Raw genomic sequence first — 25,925 nt, 5'->3', positions numbered from 1 at the left:
GGATGTTCAAAAGGAAGTAAAACATTTTTGGAGGTTCTTTTTTTTAAATAATTATGTCATTTAAATTTTGAGGAGGTTTATTTGAAGTAGACACTTGAAGAAACTGTGTCCTTCTTTGTCTCAGTCTCTCTATATCTTTGTTTATCAGGATTTTTTTTCTCTTACTTGTCAAGGCACCCTTTTTTGTGAAAGCTCTCAGAAAGGTCTCCTGAGAAAAAACAGAAAAATAAGATGCATAACAATGGCTATAGGCATTATAGACCCAAACTCAAGAAAGGATGATGTTTTGTTCAAGGTTGTTACCAGTGCAGCAGAGGAGTATTTAAGACAAAGCCCTAGGAAGAAAGCATAGATATAAAATAAATTTTTGTTTAAAAAAAATCCAGCACTTACCTCTCAGCTCAATGACAAAATAAAATATTTTAGAGTATATTATTGAGTAAAAGCTGAAGATAGTATGACATTTGCCTCTGCTCTTTCACTGACTCATTTGGTTCTACCTTTCTGAGGTAAATCCAAAATCTCACCAACATTTCACTGGTGCGAGAATACAGCAGTCAAAAATTGGTGCAAATATTTGTCAAAAGTTACATGAAAAACCCAATTGGCAGATCTCACCTAGCTCTAATAATTGTTCCTCATGAAATGAAAAATTGTCCCCGTGTTCAGTAAGAGTACTTTAATTAGAATGGAAAAGAAGCCAGGATATCCCCAGTTACAGTTTATAATAGGAGTAATATAGAAAGGGGTGGCAAAGGTGGGTCAAGGGCACCAGAATAAAAAGACACCACTGAATACTAATTGCTATTGACCATTTTGAGAAACAAAAGATTCCACTTCACATTAGCATCCATAGGACCATGGCAACATACCTCCAACTCCACCTCCCTTTGTGGTTTAAGATTAAAGTGTTGCTTAAATTACTCTGCAAGACAGTTTTCCAGTGAATTTGTTAACCAGGAAACATCAGACAGGCGAGAAAGTCATCCTTTGTTAATTTTGAAATACCCCAAAGCTGTGAGTGATGTAGTTCATTGTGCTCAAAGAAAAATCGGGATTTTGAGTTTCATTAGATACATTATTTGTTCAACTAGAATGTGGAACTGTCACTTTGTCAGGCTAATTAGAAGCCCCGAAGTTGGTGGTCATAATGCCCAGAAGAATTTTTTTGTTGTTACATCTCAAACCACCAACCAAATTTTCTTCTTTTCCCTTGTAGAGTTAGACTCTACTTCAGCCCTGCTTGTGACATTTGAATTTCTCTTAGTATTCCTTAGAGTGTTCCTAAGTATTCCTATTATTTTGAATACCATCATATTCATCCAAGTTAGTTTCCAGGTCACATAGATTAAATTCCTTTTCCTTGAGAATCTGATTACTTGAGCCCTTTGTGTAGACTGTATCTTCAATTGGAAAAATATTTTAAAATATATGCAACAAAAATAATAATAGATTAAGTCGATCCTATTTTTAGTTAAAATATTGTTCACTTACTTCATTAAAATAGTTCCCTAAGGAATCTTCCATTTGTAAAATTAAAAATAAATGTGCTAAAAAATAAAATAAATGTGCTTAGCAAGGTTAATAAAAAATTTTAACAATGAGTAAATTAAGCTACGTCAAAGTCAGTCTCTTTAGAAAGAGTACACAAAATACTCATTTGTTGAATGTGTCTGATAAGAGTAGTTACAAAAAAAAAAAAAAGGTAATTGATAAAACAAACTATTGCATTTTAGAATTAGAACCAGTATTCTTTCTTACAGGTGCAACCAAATTTACTATTCTGGAATATCAAGAATCAAGAAGTTAAGTGATCTTTGAATAGCTAACAAAAGTTTAGTCATTTAATGAAAGAAAGGGGATTGGTTATAAAAGCCATATATATTTTTTAAGATTTTATTTATTCATGAGAGGAACAGAGAGGCAGAGATACAGGCAGAATGAAAAGCAGGCTCCCTGCAGGTAGCCTGATGTGGGACTTGATCCCAGGACCCTGTGATCATGACCTAAGCAAAAGGCAGACAACCACTGAGCTACCTAGGCAGCCCTATAAAAGCCATCTTAACAATGGGACTGGATCTAATATTCAAATTGATTAATTAGTTACTCAATGAATAACTAGATCTAGTCTTAAAACTGCAAGATTATGTGTGGGACATCCTTTTACTTCAATAGGCCATTGATTTCACATTCCCTATTAAGGAGAGTAAAATAATAGTCATTATCAAGGTAAAAATTCCTGAAGGACTTATAAGAACTGGTTTCAGCTCATGAAGTAGTAGAAAATTTGAGAATAAAAAATTGATACTCATTTAACCACAATAATGATTAATAACTAGGTAATCAAGCTCATGTGAATAAAATCTATAATCAAAATATTAGTGAGTTACCATTTTAGTAATTTAGCCACACACTTGCTATCCAGTATAGCACTAGTATCAGAAAGTCTATGGCATGAATAGGAAGGAAATTTGTCAGTTTTAGGCTTATAAACCTGGAGGAAATTCGGAAGTAGAAACAAATGTATTAATATTAATAATACTTCTTTAATTTATATGTAGCACAAATTAGAATATCTACTACTTTTGACCAAAGCACAGTAATCAAAACATAGCTTTACCTAGAAATGTCAAAACTAAATATTCCTCTATTACACTGGTAACAACCTTGAGAAAATGTCATCCCAAGAATCTTCAATTTGTAATTTTAAAAATGATTATTGGGGGGATCCCTGGGTGGCTCAGTGGTTTAGCGCCTGCCTTTGGCCCAGGGCACGATCCTGGAGACCTGGGATCGAATCCCACGTCAGGGTCCCGGCATGGAGTCTGCTTCTCCCTCCTCCTGTGTCTCTGCCTCTTTTTCTCTCTCTCTGTATCTATCATAAATAAATAAATCTTAAAAAATAAATAAATAAATAAATAATTTAAAAAATGATTATTGGGGCATATTGCACAGACACGATAGGATCTTCTTTTACCTTAAAAGTTTAATTCAAATGTCTCCTATATATCAGGAATCAGTAGCCACTGAAAAGCGCGAAGCTAATTTGTTGCTATTCAATCTTCTTATGTACAATGGGAAGGATATAACTTTGCAATGAAATAGACAATTATTATGTGTCCAAGCATCTTACATCCTTTGCAAGCATTTATCATACTAAATTCTCTCAGTGTCAACCTTATGACTACGATTTCTCCCATTTTATGGAAAGAAAAACCTGAGGCAAAGTGTGATTGTATAACTTGTTCAAGATCATACAGGCTAGTAAGAGGAGAAATTTAGTTTTAAATCCAATTGATTGATTTTAGAATCCAAGCTCTTAATCACTAGGATAATTTGCTTGTGTGTGGGTGTGCATATGTGTATGTGTGGGTTACAGATAAATAGAGGAGATATGGAATATCGTACTTTCATGCATGCTATTTTTACCTTGTATACTATATTTATTCCTCAAAGCAACTTTTAGTCTTATCTTTTTTCTGGACAAAGAATTTGCAAATGTTATTTATTTTTTCTAATAAAGAGGGCATTGACAAAAAAGGTAAAAGTTAACTTTAGATTATCAAGAATGTTTCACTGTTCGTAAAACCTAGCTACACAAGAAGAAATTTAATCCTTTCTGAGAAAAATCTCTCAAATATATTTAAATCTTACCGATTTCCGAGGAGCCTACTTCCATTCACCAGTTATAAAATAAGACTGTTTGGCCATGTCACCATGAGATGGAGTAACAGAAATTACTGTATGTTTTATTAAAAACCTACTTTTGTCTCTCTCTCTCTCTTTTATCCCAAACTCCAATTTAGTTGTTGTTCCCTTAGGTACAAAGTACACAGTTCATAATTCATTTGATATAAAATGTCAGTTTAGATTCTTGCCTGTCTTTGATAAATGAGAAAAAACATGTACATTTCAATTTCCTCAATGCCAGAACTACCAGAAACAACCCCCTGTTGTGCTTCTCAAAGACCTTTGTGTTAAATTAAACATCAAGATTCTGGAACTGTGGGGAAGGATATTTCCAAGACAGAGAGTACAAGTACATGAGACAGAGGGAGACAGCTAATGCTTTTCCTACCAGGCGAGTGATATCCCCCAAAGAGCACCTTTGATCCTCAAATTAGTCCTCACTTATATTTAATATACCACAACCAGTCTGCTGTTTCCTCACATTTAGCTTTAAGAGGCAGTTGTTAGAATCATCAAGGAAAATAAAAATTTAGATGTTTAGAGGTTGGTTTAATTTGCAACATAAATAGTGATAATTTATATATATTCTGTGCTTGGTGCTTATTATAGATCATATTTTATATTCTTCAGACAAATCATCAAGCACCTACTTCTGTACCCAGTGATCTTCTCTGTGTGCATGTCCTTTGACCCCAACCAAAACCCACTGAGGATGGTTAGAGGATTAGGAACTCCTTTTACAGATGAAAAATTGTGACCTAGAGAGGAGCTAAAAATTGTGTCCTAGAGAGGAGATAACTTCCTCGACATCACACAACCAGTGCATGGACACACTGGGGATGGTGGGTAGTGGGTTAAGTTAAAATTCAGTTAGATGCACAGAACTACAGTGTATGTGCTTAACAGATGCACAATTTAAGAGACATGGTCACCTGAGACTCTACAGAGTCAACTATGTGAACAAAGATTGGAGCCTTGTTGTGTGGTCATGCCTGCTCACTCCAATGAGGCAGGTGCTCCTCCTTTCTGATGGCCCTGAGGACATGGATGGTCATTCCCATGACAGTTCCAGGGAATGATTCTCTTACACACTCACACTGGTCACACTCCCAGGTTCTCCAATATTCCACTTGTGAATACATGTCCCCATCCAACATCTTTTTAATCTGATGTTTAATCTAATAAACTCTTAACAGAATCTATATATATAAATCTGATAAAAAATTTTTAATATGGGGAGAAAGGATTCACTCATCTTTCTTTCACAAATATAAGCTTCTTTCTTTCTTTTCATAAAGTTTTTTTTTAATTTTCTGAAATTAATAGTATTAGATAAATGAAGTCTCTCTTTGTTAGGAGTACAAATTATGCACAATCAGAGGATCACGTTTATTCATTTCCCTTGGGATACAGAGGGCATTAACACAAAGAATTCAATTCAATTCAATATAGGCCCAAAGAAAGGACAACTTAGTAATTAGCAATGGTGACACCACTGTTAAACACTAATGTTTTGGGTAAATGTATTTGAACAAGTTCTAATGAGATTTCCTGTTTCATACCTAAACAAAAGCCTCTGCGACAGGAAAACAGATCAGAAAACTTAAATTTTCCATCACAAGCCAAAGAAAGAAGTGTAACTTACAATGCATGTCACTGGAGTGCTAAAAGTTCAGAAAGAGAAATATTTTCAGAAAAGTTAAATGAGTCTTTTCTCCTAAATAAATAAATAGAGGTTATTTTAATATTCTGTTCATCTAATTAGAGCTCATCTTGGAAGTTCACAAGCAAATATGAAAGAAGTTGGTCAAAATACTTGGTGAGCAAGTAAGTACTTTTCTCCTTGCTGGGAACAGACGGTCCAACTGATTAATTTTTGCCGTCTATTCAACGTTATAGAGTATTCACAGAGTATCTTGCTTTTGCTTAATCCTTTGCAAGGCTGTAAAAATCTGTTTTAACTGAAATCTTCCCCTCTCATTAGGATGTAAACTTTAAATGCATGGGTCATGTAGTTCACTGAGGGGATCTTTCCAGTGCATTGGCGACAGGTTTTGAACACCTGGTATCTCACCCAAAGGAAACCCTTGGAACTCTAGTTGACATGACGGTGGAGTCAAGCCACATCATTAGACCCTTGTTGACTAGCCGAGCCTGGAAATCTGTGCTACCTCTGCTAAGAGAGGATATGAGGCATCAGCGGAGGGTACTTCAAATGAACAGGAAAGCAGTGGCTCAGAACCAGGTTTCTATCTTCAGGGTTGAAGATGGTCTTGCCATTTACTAGGCATATGACCTTAACAATCTAGTTGCAAGACAATCTCTTTCCCTGAGCCTTCTCATGTATCAGTAGAGATAATAATAGCACTTCTTTCTAGAGTGTGCGAGAATGAAATGAGTTGGTAGGTGCTAAGGAGCCTCTGCACCTGGTGCGAGCTCTCTAAGTGTGGGTAGTCACCACAGCCAAGATGAACTATTTTTATCAAATGAAAAATTGCACGGTCCTAATTGTTCTCTAGGCAACTGGAGCCTCTCTCAGCCTCTGTGGAGCTGTGTTTGTGAACTCCTAGAAGGAAGAATCTTAACGATGAGGTCTGATAGCCAGCAAATCCTGGAATTCAGGATAAAGATGTAACTGACTCGAAGAACACATTTCAAAATCCCACAGTGGAGGTGCAGCCACGAGACGCTCGTTAAAGAAAATCCCCCAGAGGGAAGAGGCTCAGGTTTTCATTACGTGGAGCTCCTTATAACAGATGTTCTGTGAAGGAATCGAAGAGCAGAGGAAATTTAGCTGACGGCAGCATCACAGTAGGGCCGATTAGTGTTCGTCAGTGCATAAAACTTGGTGCCTGTTGCTTCCTGGTGCCACAAGTAGGATTCCACATCTGGAATCAGTTATCCATGGCATCTCTTCCTGTCCCACTCAGGGAGGCTGAGAGACTGGCCGGCTGCTCGCAGTGGGAAGGCCTCTGGCCCTGAGGATGGAACATCTATATTCAAAGCCAAGCTAAGTGCAGGCACCTGTTTCACCCATTTTTCCCTTAGCAATTCTGCATCTCAATTATTAAGTGTGGCAGAGTCACAGATGAGATTGTGTCTTTCTTTTTCCTTTGAAGAGGTTCTAGAGACCTAGTTCAGTGATTTTCAAATTTGGGTGGGTGTCCAGATAGGCCCTGCATCCAAATTTAACCTGGGGGGTGGGGAGAGGCATCTAATAAAAAAGAGACCATGTAGCTCCAACCTCCAAATTTCTGATTCAGCAGACTGAGTATGGGGCTCCATAATCTGTGTACTTCTTTTAAAATAAATATTTATTTATTTTAGAGAGAGAGAGAGAGAGAGAGAGCGCACACAAGCAAGAGGAGGGGTAGAGGGAGAGAAAGCAGGGAAGCAGACTTCCAGCTGGGCAGGGACACAAGCTGGACACAAGGTCCAGCTCCCAGGACCCTGAGGTCAAGACCTGAACCCAAACCAAGAGTTCTTTGCTTAACCGACTTAGTGACCAGGTGCCTCCAGGATCTGCATTTCAAACAAGTTCCCAAGCAATGGTGATGCTCCCTTCCCAGGATCACACTGTGGCACCACTGGACTCATTCAAGTCTGCCATTTTAGAGATGAGGAACTGGTATCAGAATCAAGCAAGCAAGTCGCCTAAAGCAGACCCAATAGCTAATTGGTGCAAGAGTCATTGCTAGAGCTCAGGGCTCGGAGACGTGAAAACAGAGGACAAGTGTCTCAGAAAATTGCCCTACGAAGTGGCTCTGAAGAGGACCTTCAGAATGGGCTCAGCAATTTTATCACCTTAGTCATTATTATTTCATTTCTCATCAGGTTTGCTTCCTGAGGCTTCCATGTCTGACAGCTCAAACAGAAGCCAACACATACATTGAGTCACCAGATTGGTGTGATTTTCAGGAAGTTAAGAGGGTTCCCCAAATCCTCTCTACTTCTTCCTTTCTCTAAAGCATCCTGTGGTTTAAACGCTTTTGTTCTCAAGTGGCAGAAAACCCAACACATCCTGGCTTAAATAATGAAAGGGTTTGGCTCTCATAATAGAAATATCTAGGGAAATAGTTGGTTTCAGAACTGGATTCAAGGCATCAGGAGATGTCTCCAGAATCCAGTCTACCTCCTTCTCTCAAATCCCCTCTGCTCTCTCCCATTTTTGGCTACATTCACAGAGTCCTTGAGGGGCAAAATGACCTGAAGGAGATCCAACTAAACTTCACATTCAAACCCAGAACCAAGCATATACTTCTGTTGGCTACACTGGTTTACTGGTATCTCATTACCTCTAGTTGGAACATCTATAATTCCTGAAAAAATATCACTGTGGTCAGGGGAATATGATGGTTTCAATGGCTGGACTTGGTGATAGAGTCAACTCCACACACCGCACATGTTCTGAGCATGAGAGTCCAGGGTGCCCAGAGGGAAATGTAAGCACTGTAATCAAAAGAAAGAGCAGGAAGGGTGAAGACATGTTGAGTGCAAAGATAATACCAGGGCACTATGAACTCCCTTGGGGGCATGACAGTAAGCATTACTAATTTCCCACTATGTGTCCAGAGCCAAGATAAATGGCAAATGGGGAGAGAGATCTGGAAAGATAGGGGATGAGGCAGGGAGGGAGGGAACTCATACCCAAGATGGTATGAGTTCTGAAATGATTGTGGAGGTGTAAAGAGAAGGATTGCTCTCATAATGTATACACATTCCTAGTTCCATTTGTCCCAGTTAATTAATAATCATGAGTATCATTGTGGCCAGTGAATTTGTTTACTGTTATCACAATCTATTCTTCATGAAGTTTTTACAAAATTCTAGAACCTTTAGACTTTGGATGATCTATGTCCCTTTGTAGAGATACAATAAGGATTTTCTTGAAGTTCCTAATGAATGAAAAGGATAGGAAATATGGTCTTCAAGAACCTATGGTATATTAAGAACTTGTCTCCCTTTTGTAAAGGTGTTTTTACAGACAAGTAAGTGTTCATAGAATTTTATGCAAGTCAGGCACAGATTCTGTCTAAGATAACAAAGGAAAAGGAAAGAATAAGATATTATTTTTTTAAAAATAAAGCAAAATTTCTTTAGGGCTCTATAAGAATTCAAATAAAACTTCAAGTTGCTTTCAAACTGCAGAGGCAGTCAGACAGACATGATTTTTTTTTAACCTTAAAGTTATAGATAACCTTTATTCCAAGATAAAAAAAACAGAAAGGGGAATTGTACTTATTCTTTTTTAAAAATATGATTTTTAAATATCAATGGAACTTAAAGAGATAATATTTCCCACCTCTCTCCCCTGGTAAAGTAGGAAAAATGTGATTTCTTTTACTTTTTTTTTTTTTTTTTGGTTTCTCTCTCTTGCCCCAGGATGCTCTAAAGATAGCACTTAATTGTGTGTGGGCGTGTGTATTTCTATACAAACCACAGGAGAGTATGCAAATGTGGGAAGCTGGCAGCCCTTTGCTGGAGGCTTGTTGAGTCCATAGTAAGCACACTTCAAAGTTCACTTCCATCTTCTCCATGGCTCAGAAGTCAGTCCCTTTCTAAAGTGTTTTTCTAAGGAGGAAGTTCATTGTCAAGATGGTGACATGCAAAGTGAGGAAAATTTCACAAATTATGACATGGAAATTTATCCTCCTCGGTGTATGCAATGTAGTCTTACAAATGCACAAGTATGCACACACACACACACACACACACAAAGAGCAAAGTGAACTAACAATTCTAAAGAAAGGTAAAGGTAAGAGTTTTCATGAAAGGATTTGACGGCAAGTTTGAGACAGTTGTAAATTCTTGGGTTCTGTTCTCATAACATACTTGGGATTGAGCATAGGCTGAACGAAATGGTATATGTTTTCAAAAGCACACTATTTATTTTATTAAGAATTTAAATACTATTTATTCATTGAATCTGTCTGCTTTATTACTGTCAATAGGCTGATTTTTCCCGGAGAAAAAATAGCATGTTTGGAAGACATGCACAGAAGTACAACATTATGCGCAACAACTCTAAAGTTTCATGTGAACTGAATGCAATTTCCACTGTGAGGCCTTTAATATACTGAAGGGGAAGACAAACCATCTGTTTACTTGGTGGAATGCTGCTGTTTTAGAGAGGGCTAGTCCTCATAATCTTGTATCTTCATTGTGACTTTTACATTAGAAAGGGCAGTTAATCTCCTCCTTCCTCCAACCCCCCTGGATAAGGTAATATCTTCACCTACTTAGTTAGGCTAACATCTTAGCCTATTGTTTCTTTCTTTCAGTTTCCAACCTACAGTTTATTTTTAAAATTTCCATTCCTTTGGATTTTTTTCATTTTTAAGATACCTCATGGCCACCGGCATGTTGAAGTTTTGACTTAAACACCTTACAAATAAATTGGATTCAGAGCAGATGAAAAACAGAAAACACATGCTGATGGAATCATCGCTTGCACACTGCGAGTAAAGTTTTACAATTTTTAGTACTATTGATTTTTAGTTTTAGTACTTAAAACACAAGAAAGTAGCCTCTTGGCATTGTGCTAAATAGAGATTTTAGAAAGCCTAGAAAGAGTTTATAGTTCTCGATGCTACAGCAAATGAGGGCTGTGTAAATTAAGGCAAGTGTAGGATACAATGGAGTTTGCCTTTGCGATTTTTCTTATTTTGTGTGCGGATTTGTTTTTGGTTTGTTTGTTTGTTTGGTCTTCCTGCCTTTTGAGCTTCTAATTCCTTCTAATTGTCTTAGAGATTCCATATTAAAATGATGCCATTCACCTTATGCTTGGTCCATAGAACTACCATACCATTCCCTTTAAAAGGTCTTAGGGATTTCTGTTGAGAGGAGAAAAAAAGGAGAGAAAATTCCATACTTTCCTTTAAAAACTGAAGGAGAAAACCAAATTCACTGAGCAAGTCGTGCCAAAAAAAAAAAAAAAAACCCTCAGACTCAGTTCCTAATCAATTGAAGGCATAGAATCAATGCTTTCTTTCTCTTTTTCTTTCAAAGGCAGAGCTATTGTAACAAGTCACCTCAGAGAAGAATTTGATAACTGTCCCCTCCCTCTTCTTAGGGTAGGCTGCCCCTAGGGTAGGTCATCACTCAGCTCCCTTTCAGGCTTTTTCTTTTGCTTCTGGTATACAGTAGGTACTTTCCTTACCTACTATCTCTTAGCACATTCACTAAATTAGTTTTTTTAAATTTACATTTATTCTGTAACTTACCAAGATGGATACTCAACTATCCTAGCTCAGGGGCAAAATTTTGTCACTTTGGTATATTTTCCAGGAGACTTCATTGTATTTTCCCAAACTGACGATTTGTACAATCGTGAGATATATTAAAGAGTAGTTGTATTAAATTACTAAGTTTTGGGGTGGTTTGTTACATAGTAATAGAAAAGTGTCAAAGCATTCCAGTCTTTTAATGTAAACAAAAATTAATTCCATACTTCAATCTATAAAAAATCAGTGGCTACCATATATCATTCTTTTAGCGCTATTATTGGGCAAACATTATGTTACTTTTCAAAAAGTAAAGATTTCGTCTAGTTATTCAGAAGTGCGTTGTCTGGACAACTACTAAGCTTTCCTACTCAATGAAAAATGAAATACATTTTCAGTTCCAAGGTTCAACTTTTTAAAAAATATATTTAAGGAAAATTAGGAAATGATGAAAAGCATGTAGCAAAAATTCCAAACTCCTCCTTTTGGCTAGCATTAACAAAGTTAGGAAAGCATTCACTTATGAATAAAATATACATATAATGGAAATAAAAAATAATCATAAAAATTGTATGTAATAAGTGGCCTGGTATGAATACAGAAGAGAGTCTATTAAGAAAAAATGTGCTGCTTTTCTGCCCACTGAAATCCCAAGATAACCAATGAGAGCTTGATGTAAAAATCATTTGCACATTATGATCCAGAGGTCATGGAGGAAGATATTTAAGCTATTTCAAAAGGAAAATTACTTTTCATCCTTCTTGCTTTACTTCATCATCCAATACATATCACAAGTACCCCTTAGCAGGGCTACTGGCCTGACTGTATTTATGCCAATGCTCTGAGGGATAAATATAGGAAGAGATTAGGACATAGGAAGACGAAATGTAGGAGGTCTTCCCAGCAAGTGTAAAGACCCTGATTTTCATTTGTCCTCCCTTTAGGATATTATCCAGCTTTCAGAGGTAAAAGGCTTCTGCAGCCCAAAGTCCAATGGTGCTGGACACCAGGTGGATGTCTTCCAATTCAACTCAGTTCTGACACTATCTACCTGGAGATAATATTAGAATCAACAGGTTAAAGATTCGGTCCCATAAGGCTGCTCCGTCTGCCCCCACACATACAAATTGTCACCTGCGCTTCTGACCAGCTATAAATCTGAGGCTCCCGTGACCCCCTCCTTAGGTTTGATTAATTTGCTAGAATGGTTCACAGAACTCAGGAAACTCATTTACTCTCTAGATTACTGGTTTATTACAAAGGATTTACTCACTAGATTATTGGTTTATTACAAAAGATATAACCCAGAACAGCCACAAGGAAGAGATGCATAGGGCAAAGTATATGGGAAGGGACTCAGAGCTTCCTCACCCTATTTAAACTGGCCATTCTCCCCAAATACCCAGGTGTTCACCAACCTGGAAGCTCTCTGAACTTCATCCATATGGGTTTTTATGGAAGCTTCATGACCCAGACATGATCGATGAAATAACTGACCACTGGAGATTGAGCCAACCTCCAGACCCTTTCCCCTCCTCGGAGGACAGGGGGTGGGACTTAAATAAAGTTCCAATTCTCTAACCATTTGCTTGACACCACTGGCAACCAACCCCCACCCTTAGGTGAGGACCACAAGTCGCCTTAGTAACATAACAAGAGACACCTTTATCCTTCCTTATCACCTAGGAAATTCCCAGGGACTCAGGAGCTCTCTGCCAGAAATGGGGACAAGACCATACATGTATTTCTTCTGAATCACAGTATCACAAGAGTCTCAAAAAGGGTCTTAAACAGTGAAATAGAACAAAGAAGGCAGCGAGCACCAAATATCTATCAAGACAGGCACTGTGCTCAGCATGTTAACATACACTGTGTTGTCTAATCTGCTACCAAGTGGGAATTACCATTGAGCTAGTTTTATGGATGAACAAACTGAGGTAATCAGATATATCTGTAGGTTGCTCAGCAACACAGCCAGTGAGTGAAGGAGGTGGATTCAAATCTAGGTCTGTGGGATTCCAAAGTCTACACTTTTACAATGTACCTAACTATTAATTTCCAATGGATGCCCTCCTTTTATTTCATTGCTGTTTAAGGTGGGGGGGGGGGGTGTGCTGGGGGGGGGTGGTCAAGGGAAGGAGAGACAAACTCAAACAAATTCTAAAAGAAGCCACTCACAGCTATTTTGCCTTGCTCAGTTTTTGATTTTCTAATCACCCACCTTTGGAAAAGAAACAGGCTCCTCAAGCTTAGTCTTTTTTATGAAGTCTGTGGGTTATAATAATTCTCATCAAATTGAAGGCATAAATGACAAATTATTTACCATCCTAGAACACCAGATTAAGTTCACAAATTCAGGTGGCTCTGAGTTCCTTTCACTGTTACAATAAAGAAGTTCAGAGAAAGATAAATAGAATAAAATTATTCCTTTTGGAAAAATATAAAAGTTTCACAAAAAATCTGTTTCTAGCTCGTCAGTATAGAATTTGTCACTAATCATTTTAAACTATGCCCTTTTATGCTTCTTCTGTCTCTTTTAGCTTTCTGAGTAGGTCTTTGATGTAACAAAGACAGTTTCAGACAAGATTTCAGTTCATCTGGAAAAAAAGGTTTAAGTCTGGAGGCAAAATGCAGTGTATTTAAAATTTATATACTCTATAATGCCTTTGTTCTGAACTTGAAGATCCTGAAAAACTTCTAAGCTTCTTTGCCTTCCGCCTCTAAGCTCATTTGTTCTTCCCTTGCTTATTATCATGCAACTGTGGCTTTAATGGGGAGGGGGGGTCCATCCTTTAACGACATGCAGAGTCATGGCTGACCCTTTCTGATCAATTGCCAATCCATACAGGTTTGACTGATAAAAGAGCCAATTAGATTTAAGCAAATTAAGGGACATCACCAATGTCAACCACTTATTAAACTGAATGCTGAATTCCATGCATACAAAACACTAATGCACTGAGCCCCATTAAGAGTTGAAATCCTAACCCCATTAGTAACTCCAGACCTTGAAGGGGTAAAGGTCATAGGAAAGTTTCATATTTATGGATTAACATTTGGATTCCATTTTTATTTTTTTAATTTTTTTCCCTAGAACTCTTGAACTTTCACTATAATGCTATTCAAGAGCTCAGATTAAATATATTCTTCATTTCTAAGAGTATCCTAGTGCTAAATATGAGTATTATGTTATTACAAACAACCAAATAATATAGTAGTTGTAGAAATACAAAAACCTGAGCATGGAAGTGGGTGGAAATATGCTACAGAAATGAAGGAAAAATAACCCCCAGACTCCTCCAGTTGACCAAATAATATTTCAAGTGAATTTTTTAAATAAAAAAATGTGTGTGATTGGGATTTGCCACTGTGTATCTATGTGCTGAGCTCTTGTATGATCCTAATTGTCTTCATCTTCATCTTCAAAATAATTTGTGTTTATCAGATTGTTTAGTCATATTCTTTTTTTTATTTGTTTAGTCAAAGTTGAGAGCCTTACTTTTTAAAATAAAATTGATTTTCTTAAATAATACAAGAGCAACGAAACAGGAAGATCTGATGGAATTAACTAGGGTTTGGGATGAGATACTGTTAGATTGCTTTTTAAATTTTTTTCCCCAGCTTTACTGAGGTATATACTGCATGTAAATCTTTTTTTTTTTTTTTTCTCATAAGAAAAATAAAGAAAGCTGGTATCAAGTAAGATGTTTCACAAACATCAAAGAAGAGATGATGTACCAGGGAAAAGTTTTTGTAACTTGTGCCCCTACCTTTTCTTTCCAAATTCCCACATAAACTGTCCATTATTCTATGCTTACCTGAATAACCACCATAGGGATGGAATCAAAGAGTGATGGGTTGGTGCAATTCGAGAATATTTATCTCTGTTCTCTTGCCCTCCTTTGGGCCCTCAGTTACATCTGCACAGCCACAGCACCCCTACTTGGACAACAGTGTGCACATTCTCCACAGCTGGTTACAATATAAGGTTGTTCAGATAAAGATGAGGCATGAATGGGCCCAAGCAATGATAACTTACAATTTAAAACTGTTAATTAAGCTATCTTGATTGATTCATTCATTCATTCACTCACTGATTATTCATTATGAACTTACGATGTGTTAGGTTGGGTCTAGGCACAGAAGATCAAAACACGAATACAAAACAGCCCCTGCTGTGTAGGGTCTTATAACCAGTGATTGTGACAGTCCCATCAGACAGGCCATTTCAACATAACATGATTGTACTCTAGGACACCTAGCGGCCCTATCTCAGCTGAGGTCGGTAAAAGACAACTTTCTGAAAGACCTATTTCTAGGTTGGGACCTTAAAAATGAGTAGGATTTGGCCAGAACTAGGGGGTCAAGGCAGTTTTTGCGGTCACATTTGATAACGAACATTTGATCAAGAAAAAAAATTAGCATTTCTATTTGGCCCAAACCTTCTGTTATTATATTTTCAAACTACACTGAGAAGAAAACATAGCTAAGGGTATTATCACTACAAATCTTGCATAATCCAGCATTCAAAGTATAGTAGGAATTCCACAACACCAAAAAGGAGACCTAGTATTTGAAATCAAGGAAACGGCAAAAATGGTAACAATCCAAATATAATGGAAAAGTAAATAGCATATAGAACCTTCTCTGCCCATAAGTTGGTTCACTTCTGTACATCGGTTCATTTATTATTCATTTCGGTACGAAGCACAGTTCACTGGACAAAGGCATGGAAGATTTCTTTAATAACTCTCAGTACTAATTTAATTCTACTTAAACACACATATTCTAGTGAATGCCACATGCTTTTCAGCATGATTTTATGTGTAAATCAGGATAATATGTTTTCAGATCATTAAGTAAAAGGAAGCATGAACTAAAACCTATTTAATCAATGAGGTGTCACCTTTAAACTGCCACAAGGTCATAAAAAAGATAATTTCAAAGCTATAAGTTTCCTAATTGTAATCAACAACAATCTAATGATGAAAAAAGAAAGTATGTCCTAATGGCTGCAATAAACTTGAGCAAATCACTGTCTTTGAAGACATTTTGCCTCTTCTGTTGGTGAAGGGACATCTCCCCAAATCTGGATTTCTGAGTTTAGAAAGTAAATGATGACATCATGCCCAGAGAGATGAGCCTGCAGAACGGCATGACAGAGGCATGACTAAGCAACCACGGAGTAGAGATAAAAGTAAACTCGGCAGTTGATTTCAGTTCTACTATACTGTTAGAAAGAAAATTTTAATTTCTTCCCATTTGCATAATATTAATTCTTCTACTAACCACTGACAGATACGGTCACAGACTGTATGCTGAGTTAGCATTAGAAGCTGTGTTGTTGTTGTTTTAAAGATTTTATTTATTTGAGGGAGGGAGCATGAGTGGGCTGGGGGTAGTTGGGGGGTGCAGTAAGGAGGAGAAGCAGGCTCCTCGCTGAGCAGGGCTCCCACGACCCCAGGCTCCATCCCAGGGCCCCACAATCATGACCTGAACTGAACACAGCTGCTTAACCGACTGTGCCACTCAGGTGCCCTGAAATTTGTGATGTTTAACTGAACTGTATGTACCCATGCACACAGAGATATTTACCCCACATTATTAGGCATTCCTAAGTGCATGAATAAAATTGGCCCTATTTTATGAATGTGACTTAACTCGCTGTAAATTACAAACCATCTAAATCAGTATGAATGCCATAAAAGGAATATATAACTCATTAAATTCCCACATATCCGGTTAAGGAGGTATCGCTATGTTTTAAAAATCTCCATTAAAGCATTAATTACTGTTTAATTTCGAAATGTGAATAAAGGGTATTATATACTAAGGTATAGAGTCATCAAATGTTCTATCCTTTCTGGCATGTTGAGTTGATTAAAAAAATGAAGACACAAATATCTAAGGTTTCTTTTCTTGATTTTGCTTTGTTTTGGTTTTTGAGTCTCAATTCTTAAACAAGCCCCTACCTAATTTCAACCCCCCTTTCTATTATCAGTTTATGAAATAAGACAGAGTCATTCAGCTCCAACTGTCTCTTCCAAGCATTCCTGAGCAATGTGGCTTCTGCCATTTAGAATTTCAGGTGTTTTGGTAAACATCTATTCATTAAGTCTTATAATGTCATGAAAGGTAGATAAGAATGAGCAACTTTAATGATACAGCAGGTATTAAATCTTTCCCGGGGAGAAGTGTCCTATACAAACTGCAAATTAAACTCTTCATTTTCCTCTTGTGATGAGGCTTTCACTGCTCTTATACCCTTTGCTAAAGAAGAGGTATTTATCCAGTCCTGCTGTTTCACGATATAGTGACATTCTCCCTTAGTCCAGAGCACACTGGTTTTTGAAGTAGAGCTACAAGACAGCCATTGGGTGTTCTGGAGTCCTCTGCTGTTAGTATTTTTGAAAACATGTATTCCTGAACACTCAGTTGTGAATCACGCTCTTATTACTTGGAGGCATGCTCTTTTGTCCAAGGGCTGTGTATATGAATCTAAGAGGGAATTTTTTTTCTTAGCAATTAGTCCCACAAAGAGTTAAAATGAGGGTAGAGTTAACTCTAGATCAAAATAAGAATTCTAAATAAGTTAAGTCAGTTACTTACACAAATAGTTAAAATAAAAATATCTGGATTGTACCACATTTCAAATACGAAAGTGACAATGTTGGACCCTAATCATTAGGACATGGGAGTTCAAGGTATTTTTACAGTGGGGTGACTAGTTTTCCTTTTCTATTTGTTGCATGCTGTCCTTTTTTGGCAAATGGAGAGGTTTAGATAGATAAGGTTTTTCCAAAAATCAGAAATGGGAACCAAAGCTCAAACTGAAAATATAAATTTTGGATCTAAAATGAAGGCTGAAACACACAAACAAACAAAAACCATTTCCCAATCTTTTTAACATGCAAAACAAGAGCTTCATGTGTATGACATTTACCTCTGTACACACACAGTGCAAGATGAAAGCGGTCTCAACAGAACAATAAAAAAAATCAATAAAAGGGTTTCAACAAAACAAAACAACACCCAAACAACCAGAAATACAATTGAGCCTCTAGTTCTGAAAAAAAAAATAATTCTCACTATAAACAAGTGCTCAGTGGAGACTTAGTAGCGAGGCATTTATATAAATTTATGTAGCCAACGATATAAATTTATGTAGTCAACGTTGCTCATAGACTTACCCCCAGGCGGCATTGCAAATGTTATAGGATCACTTATCAAGCTGCCTTGGCTATTTGAAACATTCACTTGTACGATATAATCAGTAAAAGGAACCAGCCCCTCGATGAGTACCCAAAGGTTGGTCTCTTCACCACTGTGCATGACTTGTGTGCCATTCAGAAGAATGTAGTTATTGTCTGCTGAAAAAAAGAAAATTATTAAAATTAGTGTACATTTAAGAGTTCATTCATTCATCACAGTGATTAAAAATAACTGAGATGTTATTCTAAGATAGTGTGAAGCCATTCACAAGTATTGTGCATGTAAGGAAAAACATGGCACAGACATATTAATGGATCCCATGATGGATTATTTACAACTGTTTGAGGGTGTTTTTAATCCTTGGATTTTATCTGATGTACAGACTGGAAGAAATCACACTCTTTCCCCCATCCAGAAAGGTTCTGGATATAAGCAGTATATTCAAATTATACATGTCAGATATTTCGTTTGTCATCAATTGGGGTATTTGCTGCTCATTTTCCTTGAGATGTAGGCTCACTGCTTTCCCTCTACTTCCTCTTTAAATCAGAATTGGCCAGAATATTTTGAAAAGCAGTCTGTGCCCACTTTGATCAGAAGATCCTTTGTAGCTCTATGCCCAACTCCAGAGGCTGCCTGGCTGTGTAAAAGAATCACCTTCCATGTACTGTCACTGAGCTCCACCATGACCATCCTTCCAAAACTTGAGCAAACCCATTCTCAAATAGTAGCATGTTTAAGATACAGGAAAATACTGCTGCTCAGTAATAGGGTTTGATGTCACTCTCTCACACAAATGACTTACATTCCAGGTTCAGAAGAGTTAGGAATTAGGCTTAAAACAAGGAAAAGGTTACAACTGAAAATCCTGTCCTAAGATTTATTTCATTGTCTGCGTTCGACGCTTCTCTGAAAAGTTGACATGAGGTGGATTTTTCAGAAGAGTGCTGAAATTTAGAAAAATTAAGTTCTCATCATTCTTAAAACACAGAAGTCAAGTGCCATTAAGATTGTAAGGCTCACAAAGCCTTTTTTCTTTGCCAAAACACTTTTATGGTATGTCTCTTTAATTTCCTCCTCTCAAATTCTACAAATATAGGCAAATGAATAACAGGCAAATGAAAAACACACATGATGTTGGACTTTAAGAGGAAAGCATATTTGCAAGATTTTCAGATAATGACACAATCCTCATTGGTTAAATGTTTAAAAATTAAAACATGGCCATACCGAAAATGATCTTGCAATGTACAATAAACAATATTTAATAGTTGCAATATCTTAAAAATATTGTATTTTGACACAGTATTGAGGCAGAATATGGTGCAAAGAAAAGTAAATGAATTTGGTTGTCAGAAGTTCTGCATTTGAGCCTGTCCTTATCATTCTTGAGGAGTATGCTCTTTGCTAAGTTACTCAGCATTTCTGAATCTCGTGTTTTTTCATCTGTGAGCTGGGAATGATCATACTTTGACTGTAATGTTACTGTGAAGATTAAGTGAGATCATTTCTTTACATTACCCAGCATGTAACAGGTATTCATCTACAGCAGTTAGGAAGTGTGACTGTTTTTGCTGTAATATAACTGATACTTTCCAAACAAATGTTTACAGCTAGCAAGTGATTAAGAATTATGCACTGTGTAGTTTACTTTCTCCATAGCAATTACCTACCTATTACATTTTCCCTCTCTCCCACCCAACAACATACATTAGTCAAAATTCTAATTCCTTTCGATGAACAAAACATTAGTCACTTCTGCTACCACTGGGTCATTATCCCATCAGGTTATATGTCAAACTCTATAATTAATAAAAGATCATGGGGCACCTGGGCGGCTCAGTCAGTTAAGTGGCTGCCTTAGGCTCAGGTCATGATCTCAGGGTCCTGGGATGGAGCCCCGCATCAGATTCCCTGCTCGGTGGGGAGACTGCTTTTCCCTCTTCCTGTTCTCATGCTCTCTTGTTGGCTCTCTCTCTCTCTCAAATAAATAAATGAATGCCTTTAAAAAAAAGAAAAGATCAAATGACATAAAAGAGGATCTCATATCCAGTTATGAGCATTTTCATGCAATGTGGGTAAGGCAGACAAAAATTTTAAAAGTACACAAAAATTTTAAAAAGATACTTACAATAGCTTTGGGAAGAAGGGTGTAGCTGAAAAAAAAATATTGCTGCAAAATACACAGGTGTAAGCTATGTAATTTCCATGACCAGAAGAAACCTCCAGTGTCATGCAAGAGTTTTTTTATTCTGAATCTGAAATTGACACATTCAAAGGAGTGGTTTATTCCCAATGAATAAATGGTACTTAGGGACTAAGATGTGGAGATAGTAATTTCCATTCAGTTTTAGTAAAATAAAATAAAGATATATTCACTGCTTAGGAATTGTTTTAAGTTCCTAAAATGGAAATAGACACCACAGATGGCTACATGTAACACACATAAACAAGAAGTTCTGAAACCTGAAAAGTAGCCTTGAAAAGACATTTCCAAATGATACTATATTAGCTCTCACAGGTTCTTTATAACTCATCAACCTGATTAGACAGATTGAGTCCAACTGCATGCAGAGAGCAGGCTTTGCTAGGTCCTGATAACAATATGCTCAAGATGTACGAGACACAGTTCCTGCACTCAAAAATCCTGGTTAAGATTTACTACGAATCCCTTGTAAGCACCATCCAAGAAAGATCTTTATTATCTGCATTTGAAGATCTCAAGTTCCAATAACACCTAACTCCTTGGAAGCATTTTTAGTTACAGCTGAAACAATGGCTGCTGTTGTCAATTACCCAGTTGTAAAATTTCAAAAAGGTCAGCTTATCCTGCAAGACCCAGGGAGATGCCTCTGAAGTAGTGGTCTTGTGCATACCTTACAAAGTATTGAAGATTGCAAAATAACAACGAAAGTTCTAAAATCCTAATGTGAGAATACAATTTTACAAAGTTCAAGTCAGGTACAAATCAAAGAACAAAGAGTTAACATCTAGGATTATAATATTGGTCGAGGGTTTTTTTCCCTTATATTTTGTTTGTGTTGGAAGCAAATTTCTAGCTGTAAAACAAACACTCTCGCTAGCTTTGAAAATGGCATGGCAGGGGCAAATATATTAAATACCACTTTATTCGAAGTTTCCCAGATAACATTAATACATGGTAATTATACAATTAGTTGTAACATTAAGTTCTAGTTATAGAACAATGATTACTCAGTAATTATAAGAAGTATATAATTACTCAATAATTATGAGAAGTATGCAATTACATAATCATTTTGTTCAGCTCAAAAAAGAACTTGTATATCTCCAGGAACCACACAGCTGAGTGAGTCCAATACTCCCTTACCCTCACTAACATGCAGCTCAATCCATAGGCCTAGAGCAACCACAGGACTTCAACACTCTGGGAAGCTCACAAACCTCCAGGTTCAAAACCCAAACCCGGGACACAGATTTTCTCTCTTTCTCCACTTTATTCTGTTTTCTCTTTCTTCCCTTGAACTTGACCAGCTTGAATTCCGAGATCTTGGGGGAAAATTCTTAAAATGCAAGTCCTCAGATTCTTGAGAGCGTCTTGCTTTACTGCCTTTCCCTGCATAAACTTTGTTTCAGTGGGCTGGAAAATGCAGCCCCATTGGTTCAGCCTCAAGAATCAAGCTAGAAAATGCTACAGTGATAAGAATTTCCTATCAGAGGTGACCATTTCTGTCTGGTCTTCCTCAGGGCTGACCCTATTTGTAAGTATAAGTGGACAGTGCAGATCCAGTTAAGCTCCTGTGTTCTGGAACCGCAACTTCCCGTCACCCTGCCCCCCAAGGCACTGTGAGCCTGAAGTGGAGCTCCCCTCACCCACCTCTTTGGGCTGTTATCTGCACCACTGGGCTTTAACCTGGGATCACACTAAGCACTTTGCAGATGGGGTCGTCTATCCTAGTGCAGCAGGGTTCACCTATATCAAAATCACCTGGGTATACTTCATCAACATCCACCTCCCTGAGTTCTCCTCCAGACCTACCGAAAGAAAACTATTCGAAGGCAGGGCCCAGGAATTGGTGATTCTTCTTAAGCATGCACAACTGCTGATTTTAGGATTATTTCATCCATGTTCAAGCTCATCTTAAAGTAATGGTCAAAATTTCATTTCTGCTGTTCCCCAAAATAATTAGATCACTTTGACATCCTTGTTAATGATGCCTTTGGACTCTAGCTTTGGGCTATGAAATGTTCACTTTATTGTAAGTGAAATAATGCATCTTCAGAAAGTATAAAGTGGACTCTTAAACCAAATCTATCTTCACAGACTAAAAAAAAATTAGTAAGTTGTTCTATAAGAAACATTTCAAAATACACAAAAATAATTTTTAAAATGAGCAGTCATTTTGCACACCTGAGAGCAATCGCTTCAGGATTTCTGGTGAGTACTTCTCTTTCTCCCTTTCAGTCTCACCCCTGAAGATATAGGGGAAGGAAAGATTCTTTGTATATTGTCCAACATCATGTATCACAAGCAAAAAAACAGAAACAAGATACCAAGTTTTGTGTAGATCATGTAAAATTTTCAAATAAACTCATAGCTGCTGCCTCAGGATAATCTACATTCTAAAGGATTTTTCTAAGAAGTTAATTCATTCAGTCCTACTTTTCTACTTTACTTTTTTTTTTCTTTTTTTTTTCTCTATTTTTTTTCTATTTTTTTTTCTACTTTACTTTGAAGAAAAAAAGTGTTAAATTGAGAGTCGACATAAATCTTTGCCCAGCAGATTTTACTTGTAACGAACCTTAATTTCAGAGATAAAATCCTACAAAAATATCAACAGCATTCATGCTCATTTTCTAAGGCTAAAAATCTTACATTTAAAGTTACTTGTTGAAGAGTAGTAGGATATTTTTCTATACAATTATTTTTTAAGCACAAACCAGTGTAGATACATCTGCTCCAGGGATGCGTAAATGATTGCTGTCTCAGGAATATCATCCTATGGGGTTCTCCAGATTGATATAACATAAATGGGTATCCTTTCCCATTCTTGCTATAATCATTGTCACAAGAATTTTAATGCACCATATATTCCATAATTTTTTTTTTCCTCTGTGCTGTACTGCTCTGACCTTTTCAATATTCTATAATTTGACTGGCTGGCCATTTCAGTTCTCTCCTTTTTACAGCCTTATTAACTTGTGGGAAAGAGGTGAAATGAACAACCAATCAGAATACATAATATTGCAAAGGTCAGCGTAGTCTTGTACAGTATCATCACACACAGAAGACGGTACACCAGGCATTAACATCCTGATATCTTATTCATGTGACAAAGATTGTAACAAGAACAGAAAATGGCACAACATGAATCCATTCTCATGACAAAGATTATAATGAGAAATGACAGCGAACAAACCAAACTGATTCTTGTTACCTTGTGAGGATTTTAGATGTCAGACCTGGTCCTGCTTTAAGTTAGCCTTTTTCTGAATCCAATTACACCCTAAGGTAGGAAAGGTGTTAACTAATTTTCCCACTTCTTGCTGTAGAAAGAAAATGCTGTATTTTCCTGGTATTGAGGTCTCAATTTCAGTGTTGTTCAGCATTATCTCATTATCACAGAATTCTATCCATCCCCAAATCAAAAGACACAGAACGACAGACTGCACATCTGGGCAAAGTGGTGAATCGGGCCTTTAATGTGAGCTAATAATTCCAGGTCACTCTATAGCACATATTCATATTTAAGTTATTTTTATTTATTCTGAAGTTATTATTTCAAATTATTTTACCCAAAAGGCAAGTGCATCCTCCAAACTCCACTATTATCAGAGGTATCATCTTGGCAGAGATCTGAACGGTACTGGACATTTGTTCCTTTTTAAGTTAACGTATGGCTAAAGGGACCTATTCCTGGCCCTATATTGTTGCCAACATAGAAAATATTTATAGATATTTACCTATGTAGCTATCCTCTCCAACAGAACAGTTCGAAAGAGAAAGAAATGAGTAACCTGTAACTTCCCACCCTGAGAAGAACAGAGCCCTGTTAATGCATCATATTTCATAGCATTATTGTAATTACTCTAATGTGATTTTTAATTAGTTGTCATCTAGTAAAACCTGTACTTCTTTGATTCCTCTTTTAGAGTGGCCACTGTGCTAGAATGACAATTGTAGTTCAGGGAATAAAACCATAGACTATTTCATCAACTCACCAAAAGATGCTTCAGAGGCCTCTGCCCTGAATCTGTGCTCATGCAAGAGCATATACAGCTCTGTAGATACTGAGGATTCTTTGTTTTGTTCTGGTTCTTATTTATTTATTTATTTTTATTTTTTATGTGTGGGCAAGACTGTAGTTAATGTTGCACAATTACTCTTCCAAATACTTAAAATATCATTCAAAAAAGTCCTTTGGAACATGGTTTCTTTTCATCAACTTTGCTTTATGTACTGTAGTCAGGTTTTCCTAAATGGATCCCATTTTATTAATATCAGAAAAGAACTGTGTGTGTTTGTGTGTGTGTGTGTGTGTGTGTGTGTGTGTGTAGATAAGTAGATTTATAAAGAGTAAATTCAGAGGTTTGGTATGATTGTAAATTAGGGAAGTATAGTCCGATTTCATCAACTGTGTTATACTCTGAAAAGTCAGATTTTTTTTTCTACTTTGATTTATATTTTCCCCATTTGGACAAAGTGTTAGTTTTCCAAATGAATAAACTATTGCCATTATCTCAATCAGCCAAGAGCTATTTGGGAAAATAGAAAGTGATCTACAGCTTCCAGAGTAAGTACTGGACATGAACATGACTAATTGGTTAATGAAAGCTGCTGTTCCTTTCAGAATTCTAGTAGAGCCTTATGAAACACACAGGCCATGCTGAACTTGTAGTACTATCATGATCTAATGCATAGCCCAATAATCATTATTGATCACTGAGCAGTCCCGGTGGCCCAGCGGTTTAGCACCGCCTTCAGCCTGGGGTGTGATCCTGGAGACCCAGGATCGAGTCCCATGTCAGGCTCCCTGCATGGAGCCTGCTTCTCCCTCTGCCTGTGTCTTTGCCTCTCTCTGTGTGTGTCTCTCATGAATAAATAAAATCTTTAAAAACATTATCACCAATTCTTAACAAAATGCTTACAATTTTCTTTTTAGTTACTTGGACATATATGCTTGAGACAGATTCTCCATTAAAGAAGAACATCCAGGGATCCCTGGGTGGCTCAGCAGTTTAGTGCCTACCTTCAGCCCAAGGCATGATCCTGGAGATCCAGGATTGAGTCCCACATGGGGCTCCCTGCAGGGAGCCTGCTTCTCCCTCTGTCTGTGTCTCTGCCTCTCTCTCTGTCTCTCATGAATAAATAAATAAAATCTTTTAAAAAATAAAGGAGAACATGCATTTGGGGTGAGAATTATTTCATATCTTGTGTGACTTCTTCCTGCTTTATGTGCCGCAGTCACATAGTCCTATGTTCTTGTACTAGTTAGGTACTGCCATGTAATGACATTACCACAAGCTGAGCAGCTCAAAACAACATAAATCTCCTATCTCATACTTTCTGTGGGCCAGGGGTCTGGGCATGCTTAACTGGTTCTTCTGCTCAGGATCTTAAAACATTGCAGTTAAGGTGTTGGCTGGGACCAAAGTCCCATCTCAAGGCTCTACTGTGGAAGGATCACTTCTGGCTCAGATAGTTGTTGATAGCATTCTATTCCTGCAGGTTATTGGCTAGGGGCTGCCTCAGTTGCTAGCTGGTTGTTGCTTAGAAATTGTCCTCATTTCTTTCCCATATGGGTCTCCCCAACATACAAG

The 25,925-nt window shown here is 37.2% G+C and overlaps 1 protein-coding gene across 1 annotated transcript in view; it reads right to left on the bottom strand.

The window, feature by feature from the left end:
* Positions 1–25,925, bottom strand: part of USH2A (usherin) — a 689,554-nt gene that overhangs the window by 264,082 nt on the left and 399,547 nt on the right. Inside the window, exon 37 of the mRNA XM_041722698.1 lies at positions 18,104–18,283. Coding sequence (XP_041578632.1) covers positions 18,104–18,283 — 180 coding nt within the window. The remainder of the gene's footprint in view (positions 1–18,103; positions 18,284–25,925) is intronic.

Source organism: Vulpes lagopus, chromosome 11 (assembly GCF_018345385.1).
Source record: "Vulpes lagopus strain Blue_001 chromosome 11, ASM1834538v1, whole genome shotgun sequence".
NCBI lineage: Eukaryota > Metazoa > Chordata > Mammalia > Carnivora > Canidae > Vulpes > Vulpes lagopus.
This window is presented reverse-complemented; position numbering and strand designations above follow the sequence as displayed.